We start from the raw sequence: 10,132 nt of genomic DNA, 5'->3' as shown, positions 1-10,132 counted from the left end.
CTTGCTTGTCTCTTTTTTCTGTTTTTCTTTCTTTTTTTGCATCTGGGAAGCAGGAAGCTGCTGGTGTAAAAAAAAATACGACAATCACAATTTGTGATGTGTGATTTTGAAGAAAAATAACCCTAAAAAGTCTGTGGTGGGGGAAAAAAAGTAACCTTTTTTGTGGTTTTGGTCAGGATTTTAAAGAAAGATATTTTTATGGTAATTGTTGCTGGTCTATTTTACTATATATTTATGTAATAAATATGATTGAAAAAACAAACAAACCTATCCTAAAACAGACAAAAAAACCTCACAGCCCCAAATGACTTTTGGTGTCTCATTTCTGGTGAGTGGTGACTGGTATGACATCCTTTCTTTTAACTGTCAAAACTGAGTACAGGGTTGGACTGAAATCTGTTCTACAATTGTTCTCTTCTACCATTTTACTCATCAAGTCTGTCTTAACATGTAAAACCTCAGTTGCACTGCACACAAAAAATTCACCAAGCATTCAAGCCAACTGCAGAAAATGAACACCTCACTTGTCTTATTTAAAATTAGTCTTGAGGATTGGAACGCTGACATCCGGCCCCTCTCCCTTCACTTCTGCGACATCACCTATCCCATAGGGAAAAACCACAACAAGATAAGTACCATCAGCCCCTCCCTGGCTGTGCACCCCCCCCTCCCGGCTTTCCCGGGTGGTCTGCATGGAATTTTGCTATAAGGCGATCAGCTTGAATGTTTGCGCTCTTCACCCAGGAAGCCTCTGACAATGGGTAACCCTTCCATTTAATTAAGTACTGAAGGCGCCCCCTGTGCCATCTTGAATCAAGAATCCGCTGCACTTCGTAGTGCGTTTGGCCCCCAACAACCAGGGGCCCAGGGGGTTCACGTGGCGTTGGCCTTAAAGTAGACCCCACTACAGGTTTTAGAAGGCTACTGTGAAAAACGGGGTGAATTTTCCCCAAAAGCCGTGGCAACTGCAATTGCACTGTAACGGGGTTGATTATTTTTATTATAGGAAACGGTCCTATAAATTTTGGGCCCAATTTCCTGCTCGGGAGTCTAAGTCTCAAGTACTTGGTGGAGAGGTAAACTTTCTCTCCCAGCTGAAATGGTCTTTGGGGAGTTCGGTGCTTGTCTGCTTGTTCCTTATAAGATTGAGCCGCCTTTGCCAGCGCCCTCTTAACATTTTCCCAAGTTTGTCTCAACATTGCCATCCAGTCGGTCAAACTAACTGAGGAAGGGGGCTCCCTCAGGCATTCTGGCATGGGAACAAAATCCATGCCACTCACTATTTTGAACGGGGTTAGCCCCGTGCTGCTGTGGACAGCATTATTATATGCAACCTCCGCAAAAGATAGGAGGTCTGCCCAATTGGACTGCTGGTAGTCGACATAGCATCTTAAATACTGTTCTATCATAGCGTTCAGTCTTTCTGCCCCCCCATTGGTGCTCGGGTGAAATGCTGAGCTGAGCCCTTGGGATGAACCTATGGATCGTAGAAACTCCCTCCAGAACTTTGCTGTGAACTGGACCCCTCTGTCGGAAATGATTCTCCTGGGGACTCCATGTAGGCGGTAAATGTGTTTCAGGAACAGTTTGGATAACTGACGGGCTGAAGGCAGTCCACTACAAGGAATGAAGTGTGCCTGTTTGGAGAATAAGTCTATTACAGTCCAGATCACTGTATTTCCACTGCTCCTCGGTAGGTCTACTATAAAGTCCATTGCAATCTCCTCCCATGGTCTTGTTGGCTCAGCTACTGGTTGCAACAATCCAGGCGGGCACCCTGGCCTTGTCTTCATCGTGGCACAAATGGTGCAGCTTTTTACATAACTGTCTACGTCCTTTCTCATGTGTGGCCACCAGAACTGCCTTCGTACTAGGTGCAGAGTCTTTAGGAACCCGAAGTGTCCTGCTGGTTTGACGTCGTGGCTCCTCTTGAGAATCAGGATGCGTAAACTCTGTGGGACATAGAGCTTTGTCCCCCTCCATGCTAGTTCATCTCTTTTTGTTAAGAGATGTTGATTGTCCCGATACCAGGGGTCTGTCAGCGTTTCATTTTTTAATTTTGCAGTTAAGTCACTTGCAAGTTGGCCTTGCTGGTCACGTCGTTGCCGTCTGGTGATCACCTGGGCCGCAGCTTGGGTGGAGGGGATGATGGCATTCACTACCTGCTCCCGCTCACTGTTGTATTGGGGCATCTGGGAGAGGGCATCAGCCAGGAAATTTCTCCCTCCTGGGATGTGCTTAAGCTCGAAATTGAAACGATTGAAGTATTGTGCCCACCGCACTTGCCTGGGCGACAGTTTTCGTGGGGTTTTTAGGGCCTCTAGGTTTTTATGATCAGTCCAGACTTCAAATGGTTTCTGGCCTCCCTCTAGAAGGTGCCGCCAAGTCAACAAGGCCCACCTTACTGCAAACGCTTCCTTCTCCCACGCCGCCCATCGCCTCTCCGTATCGGTGAGTTTGCGGGAGGTGTAGGCGCAGGGTTGTAGATCACCTTGGTTGTTCTTTTGGAGTAACACGGCTCCTACTGCCACATCACTTGCATCTGCTTGGATGACAAAAGGTTGTTCCGGATCCGGGTGTTTTAAGACAGGTTCTTTCGCGAACAGTCCTTTTAGCGTCTCAAATGCCTGTTGGCAGGTCAGGTCCCACTGTAGGGGTTGTCCCGGGCGAGGTTTCATCGCTGGGCTTCCTGTCTTTAGGAGGTCCATCAAAGGTTTGGCAATCTTCGCGAACGAGGGGATGAATTGTCTGTAGAAATTCGCAAAGCCTAGAAAACTTTGTAGTTGTCTGCGGGTGCGAGGGGGCTGCCATTGTAGAACTGATTGGACCTTGGCTGGGTCCATCTCTATCCCCTCATTTGATACTCGGTAGCCCAGGTAGTCTAGCCGTGATTGGTGGAAATCGCATTTTGGCAGTTTGACATATAGGTTTGCCCGTAGCAGTTTTTTCAGTACTTGGCGGACGAGGGGTATATGTTCGTCCATGGTCTCCGTGTAGATAAGAATATCATCCAGGTAGACGAGGACCCCTTTGTAAAGGTGTTCATGTAAGACTTCGTTTATTAACTGCATGAATACTGCCGGGGCTCCTTGCAATCCAAAAGGCATTACTTTAAACTGGAAACTACCCAGGGGGCAGTTGAATGCTGTTTTCCATTCATCTCCTGCCTTTATGCGTACTCGGTAATAAGCTTCTCGAAGGTCTAGTTTGGTGAAAACCTTCCCTTTAGCTAGGTGGGCTAACATGTCTTTCATGAGGGGGAGGGGGTACAAGTTGTGTACGCAAACAGCGTTGATACTCCGAAAGTCGACCACCAGTCTCATGGAGCCATCCTTTTTCTCTTTAAACATGACCGGCGCCGCTACCCTTGGTTTCACTGGCTCAATAAATCCCCTTTGTAAGTTTTTGTCTATGTAGTCCCGCATTTCCTGCATTTCTCGGGGCGTCATGGCATACATTTTAGGTTTAGGTAGTTTCGCTCCTGGGATAATCTCGATGGCACAATCGGTCTCGCGGTGGGGGGGCAGAATGTCACATTCGGCCTCGCTGAATACCCCTGCAAGGTCTTGGTACTCCTTTGGGATCTGGTTTGCGTTACAAGCGGTGGTGGGTGCGGCTGCCAATTGCTTTGCTGCACCTTCTGGGAGGGACCCTTGTGTTGGTGGTGTTTTCTTCTGTAGTGGAGGGCTGCTTTGGGGTTTCAGCGTGGGAGGGAATTCTTCTGGTCGGGGCGGCAGGGGTTGGGGCCCCTTTGCTATTCTCAGCCTGCGGGTTCCCTCTTGCCACCAAATGATTGGGCCCCATTTGTCGAGCCATGAGAGTCCCAATATGACTGGTTCTGTCATCTTGGGGGCTATTATGAAGCGGATCGTCTCCCAGTGATCTGCGAGTTCTAGTCTCACGGGTTCAGTCAAGTGTGTGGCGTACGTTCCTCCCACTAGGGACCCATCAACTTGCTCGAAGCGAATTGGTTGTTTGAGCTGTTTAGCTCGGATTCCCAATTTTAGAACTGTGGGTAGGTTGATTAGGCACCGTGTGCTACCCGAGTCTATTAGGGCTTGGAAAGTCTCTTGGGCCCCTGTTTTGGGGGCTGTTAGGCGTATGGGGAAAAGAAAAGGATGGACGGGTCCACTCACCATCGGGTCATCCTCGCCTTCGTCTTCCGTGTCATAGGGTTCGGGGGACTGATCTCCCTCATCTGGGATTCCTCTGGTTTCGGTCAGATGAGCGAAAAACTCAGGGATTTGGGGAGCTTCCCGCGGTACATGGGTGATGCGCTTGGGCCCTCGTTCCGGTCGTGCTTTGGGTGGTGGAGCTGGTCCCGGTCTAGGCGTTCCACATCTTGCTGCTATGTGGCCGCTTCCTCCACATCTGTAGCATTTCAGTGGGCTCCGTGGGGCAGTTGGTCTGTAGGAGGGCTGTGATGTTGGGGTTTCTCGTCTGTTGAGTGGCCCCTGGTCTGGTCGGCCTCTCTCCTTTCCCTCTGGTGGTTTTGACGTGTCACTCGCCCGCAGCCCTCTGTCGACTTTTATTGCTACCCGGAACCATTCAGCGAGTCGGTTTGGGATGTCACAATAGGCAGTCACTTGGGAAATTCTTTTATCTAGGCTTGTTCTAAAAAAATACACCAGCAATCGCTCTGGTAGGGGAGGCAGTGTCCCAATGACTCTCCTGAATTCACGGATATGCTCTCTGATGGGCTTCCCCCTCTGCATTAGGTTTCTGAGCTAGTCTTCCACATAGGGGTCCTCCTCCTCCTCCTCATAACGGGCTCTCAATAGTTGCAAGAACCCATCCGCATCTTGTAGCTGGGGGGCCCTGTATTTGTAGAGTGATGCTGACCACCTCTTTGCTTCTCCCTCCAGCCCTTCCGAGATAGCATTCACTAGGGCTCTGGGGAAAGGGTAGAGGTGTCCGAACCGCTCTATGTATATCTCAGCTGAATCGAGGAATTGGGCGAGGTTGTCTGGGTCACCATCGAACTTCCCTCTGAACTGGGGTGGCTCCTCCCTCTCTGCCCTCTCCTCTCTGTGCTGAGCTCTGGAGGGCCAGCCTTGGTGTTGATAGTCCTCTGCCTCGTCTCTCATCCTGGGGTGGGGAGGTGCTGCCTTGTCTGGGCTTCGCTGCCATTCCCATCCCCAGCTCGCCCTTCCCAATTCACTTAGGGGTTTTTCTTTATCTTTTACATTTGCAAAAGGAAATTCCGCCTCTAAGGCTTTTGGCACAGTCCCCGGGTACTTATCTGCCTCACGTTTCTTTGCTTGAAGTTCTGCGGGGAGGGAAGGCGGAGAAAGTTGAACCTTTGTATTTTCCAAGTTGGCTGGAATCACGACCGCTTCTGCTCCTCCCGTTTCTTGAAGCAGGCTTTCCTCCGAGAGCTTGGCTTCAGCCATAGTCCGTCCGACCAGATGTCTGGGAGGGAACGGGATGATTTAAACTCAGCCAGCCTGGATTTGGAGGAGAGTTTGGCTGTCTGTCAGGTTTCGGTGCTATCTTGAATAAACTTCATTCTCAAGCATAAACTCTCTAATGAATCATTTTTATTTTAAGAATAGCAGAATCCGACATTTCTGATTCAAATTGCAGCCAAACTGGACCCTCCTTCCAACCCCCTCCTCTTCCGCTCTCCAACCCCAATGTCCCATTGGCCATCATGCAGATCCATCTCTACATCCCGGCACGTTCTTTTCACAGGAATGTAGCCCCCATCCTCGTCTCCCAGGAAACACTATCTGTAACATACAAAAACTAGGTAAAAGTTCATCTCAGCAATAAATCAAGCTTCTGCTTCATCTTGTTATGTCAGCGCTGGAAGAGAGCCTAATTTGGAACGCTGACACAAGAAGTGAATAAATGAGGAAGACAACCATCCAATACATTGCTTTCAATGTATTTTTCTCCTGTAGTTGGCACCACAGCCAGGAAGAGGGACATTCTCTTCACATAGTTCCAATATACACTGATATAGGTGGTTGCACTGTTTTTGAGCAGCCAGGAGTAGCAGCTGCTACACCTGCATAAATAGCCAGGTGTAGGCCCCAAATAGTCTGGTTAGTGCAAAGATGCAGGGAGAATTGGTCAGGATCAAGAGAGAGCAGGTCAGAAATGCTCACAGCATTTCTACCTGCTCACTCTTCTACTGAGCATCAATACGGAAGGAGAGCAGCTTTTCAGAGTGCATGTTAAGGGTTAGGGTTAGGGTTAGGGTTAGGAATTTAGTAAAGCGGGATGTTTCCTGGGGGTAATTCTTGAGGATGTGGACTCGCAACACCTGGATCAGTGTTTCCTGTAGCTGTTCCACCGATGCTAGGTTCTCAATGCCTGAGCAATCTGCATGGAGTGGGGCAGACAGTAAGTATTATGAAGTAGCAGCCTAGGCTGCAAATATTGCAGTTTGGACTCTGGTTTTATGTATCAGAAATGTCCAGCCTCTCTCCAGGTCACAACTGTGCCCAATTGTAAGAGAAAAATCATTCCAAAGATGATCTGCAAATTGCAATCTTTGAAACACAGCTGTTTATTATTTCTAAAGAACTGTCACTGCATCTTACTTCACAATGAATGAAGGTCGTGTCCCCAAGGACATAACACTGCTAAGGTTTAACAATGAACGGAGAGGTTGCATGAGGGAGCTGGGGGTTATATCTGGAAAGTGAAGAATCACAGATCCGGAGGTATGAAAGCCAGGGCAAGGACAGCAAATGAATGGGAACAACCTATGCTGGACAAAAGTTACAATCAAAAAGTTTGTATGCTAGGACTGGGATTCCCACTAATCTAGGTCAATGGGTACTCACCTGCAGAGATCAGCACCACTGCTGTGAAGAGACCCAATTCTTCTTCAGATAGTTGCAAGGCACTAAGCTTCTCACTGAACTCAACCATGAATTTTAGCAAGTCATCCATGCCCATCCCCCACAACTGTTCAAGGCTGTACTTGGTATGACCTATGAATGTTACTGTCTGTTCCTTGACATTGAAAAGGGAGGCAAACCAAACCATTAGCACCTGGGGTTGGAGAGAAAAGATAAAGCGCTATCGGAACATAAGTCTGCTTCCACAAAAACGTGTCAAAAACATTTATTTTCTCAAAACACCAAAATGACATTAGAAACATCTCCAAGCATTGAGATTGTAATTCCAATTTAGAGAGGATGATTATAATTACTTCATTTTGTGCCTCTCATGCCATGGCAGACTCATAAAATGCAGGATCTACTGTATGATTCATTTGATGTCCTTCACTTAAATAAACAAAGCAGTAGGCGTGAGTTTAAATGGACTCCAGAGGATGGTAGAGGACAGGAAGGCCTGGAGGAACATTGTCCATGGGGTTGCGATGGGTCGGACACAACTTCACAACTAACAACAACAACAACTTAAATAAAAAGTCCATCAATATGGGCAAAGAAGAATGGAGACTTATACACACACAGCTTAATTCACAATGATCATGATTCACTGTTGTGCCCAAGTGTTTCCATGAATACAAGTTTGGGATTGTATCCTGCCATTTTACAATACTGGTATTTCCTGCCAAGAATCTTCCAAGGTGCTTCCAGAGCCAATGTACTTAAGAGTCCAATGTAAACTACCAGTATACTGTATCTGCTTGATACCATAGCATAAGCTTAAGATATATGACAATCCTATGGACTAAAGCATGGGGTTATGTTTAGCATTCTCCATTACTATGTATATAGTAATGTACATAGAGAAGCTAGTTTTATCTAGTGGTTAAGGCATCAGGCTAGAAACCAGGAGACTGAGTTCTAGTCCCGCCTTAGCCATGAAAGCCAGCTGGGTGACCTTGGGCCAGTCACTCCCAGCCCAACTCACCTCACAGGGTTGTTGTGAGGAAAAGAGGAGGAGGAAGGTGTGTGGGATATGTTTGCTGCATTGAGTTGTTTGTAAAACTAATAAAGGCAGGATACAAATAAAAATAAATTTCCACATTCCCAGTAAAGACATCTGCATGTTGGCACAAACCATGTTGGCTCATTTTATTTTGAAGGAGATCAAAGTCTGACTAACATCAGTAAACCATGTCTTAACAGTGGAAAAACTTTATCATCATAACATCAGGACCAGTGGTGTCCATAGGAACTCGCTGTTTTTATGAGAATGGCAAAGGTAGTGGAGTGCCACAAATGCCACCCATTTTGAGTATTCATGCAATGTGATGCACATACAAAAAGACAGCTTTTGATACTACTGAGATCAGTCAGAAATGCACAAACACATTCCATGCACCGCAGACATGTTGGTAAGGAATAACTCTAACCCTTTTCTCCAATATTAATTTGCAAAAATGTTAATAATCCTCTCACATTAGATTGCAATACTGCAAACATGCTCAGAATCAAACCACAAGGTGGCTGTTTTTTCTTTCAGAGATCCCAAAGAAAAATGATTTGTCAGAATTTCAGCCCAAAATCTTTTCCTGGCTTTCAAAGCACTTATTTATTTATTTATTTATTTATTTATTGGTTCGATTTATATGCCGCCCTTCTCCGGAGACTCAGGGCAGCTTACAATGCGTTAAGCAATAGCCTTCATACTTTTGTATATACCTGCTTAGTAGGGCTTTCAGCCCCCCCCCAAGCGGTGTTCTTTTTTATAAAAAGTCAGCTTATTGCCCCCACAAACCGGGTCCTCATTTTACCTACCTCAAAAGGATGGAAGGCTGAGTCAACCTTGAGCCTGGTGAGATTTGAACTTGCAGTAATTGCAGGCAGCTGGTGCTATTTAACAGCACTTTTAGTCTGCTGCGCCACCAAGACTCTTGGTTTGCTCTGGGTGTGGCTAGGTTGCAGTCTCCCAGAAGCAGACCATACTGACAACAATCCTTCAATTTTTTCTAATTAGTTTACATTTGAAAGAGAAGAGAACAAATAATGTCCTTTTGATGCATTCTCAGTACTAAAAGAAAAAAAGTGATAACATAAAATGGAAATTTGTGATAGGATTTTAAAAACAACCTTGCTGCCTACATTGTTTGCTTTGCAGTGCTTACAAATACAAAGTAGATTTAGGGGAACAATTATTTCCATGCAGAGAATACCAATAGCTTGTATCTAAGCAGGACCGTATATTGTAGGTGGAAATTTTCCCATCTCGAAGGTGCCAGTTTTGAGTAGTGAGACTTGCTCGTGTTGTGAATAGCTCCTGAAATCCTGGAATGTATTTAGCAAATTCCACAACTTCTCGTATAGCTGACACAAAGCCCACTGAGAAATCCTCCCAAATCTCCTGGACTGTGCAGCCACTATAACCCTGAGGATAACAAGTCATTGGGTATGCCTGTTAGGAGGGGAAACAGTCATGTAAGGACAAACAAGGGTATGGATTAAAGTGGTTGGAACTAGGTAAGCCTGCAAAAATGCTTCTAAGCACCCATTTTTGGCTGTGTGCATACATTTTCACCCGCACTCTAAGAAATTGTTTTTCACATAGTTATCAGTGCAAACTGTAAAGGAAAGGGTTCTGTAAACGAATGGACCGTGGCCCAATACGCACACAAACGCACTAGCATGGAAGTTGACTGAGAAGTCTAGAAAAACTACTTTAATAAAAACACATAAAAACAAAACCTACAAGAAGGCATCAACAGCCCAAAAGATTCTCCTCTCAGCAAAGTCCATTCGCTCTAGTCTTCTTCTGAAGCATGGGAGGTTTTCTTTGTCAGTCTTCTTAGGAGCAAGGCAATGACTCAGCTCTTTGTAGTGACTTCAACTCTGGAGGTTCTATCTGAGAGTCTCATGGTGAGAGTCTGCATAAGAGGCTCTGCTCTGAAGCTCAGCAGCTCTGCAGCTCTGAAGTGGCTGTAATTCTGCTGCTACTTATATACTGACCAACTGACTGTTGGAAAGTGCGGGGTTTTATAAAAACTGTCAAAATGCAATCGATGAACTGTTACTCCAAGTCCTCAATGATGCATTATTAGAAGCAGAAATTCCCAAATCCTGGACTGAAACCATTATTACACTTATCCCTAAAGAAGACACAGACCCCACACAAGTTAAAAATTATAGGCCGATCTCATTGCTCAATGTAGATTATAAACTCTTCATGTTGGTTATAACGCAAAGACTGAAAACAATTATTTATAAATACATACATACAGATCAGA

General features: G+C 45.9%; 1 protein-coding gene across 1 annotated transcript; it reads right to left on the bottom strand.

Annotated features, from left to right (window-relative positions):
- Positions 1 to 6,136: 6,136 nt before the first annotated feature.
- Positions 6,137 to 9,294, bottom strand: LOC139317510 (nuclear receptor subfamily 1 group D member 1-like). Its single transcript, XM_070944578.1, is given in 4 exon segments — positions 6,137 to 6,330; positions 6,798 to 7,010; positions 9,119 to 9,161; positions 9,163 to 9,294. Coding segments are annotated over 4 exon segments (582 nt in total).
- Positions 9,295 to 10,132: the final 838 nt, after the last annotated feature.

This window comes from Pituophis catenifer, unplaced genomic scaffold, assembly GCF_029215685.1.
Source record: "Pituophis catenifer annectens isolate HBS135680 unplaced genomic scaffold, rPitCat1.0.hap2 SCAF_5, whole genome shotgun sequence".
Taxonomy (NCBI): Eukaryota; Metazoa; Chordata; class Lepidosauria; order Squamata; family Colubridae; genus Pituophis; species Pituophis catenifer.
Note: the sequence above shows the minus strand (reverse complement) of the source record. Positions and strands in the feature narration are given on the sequence as shown.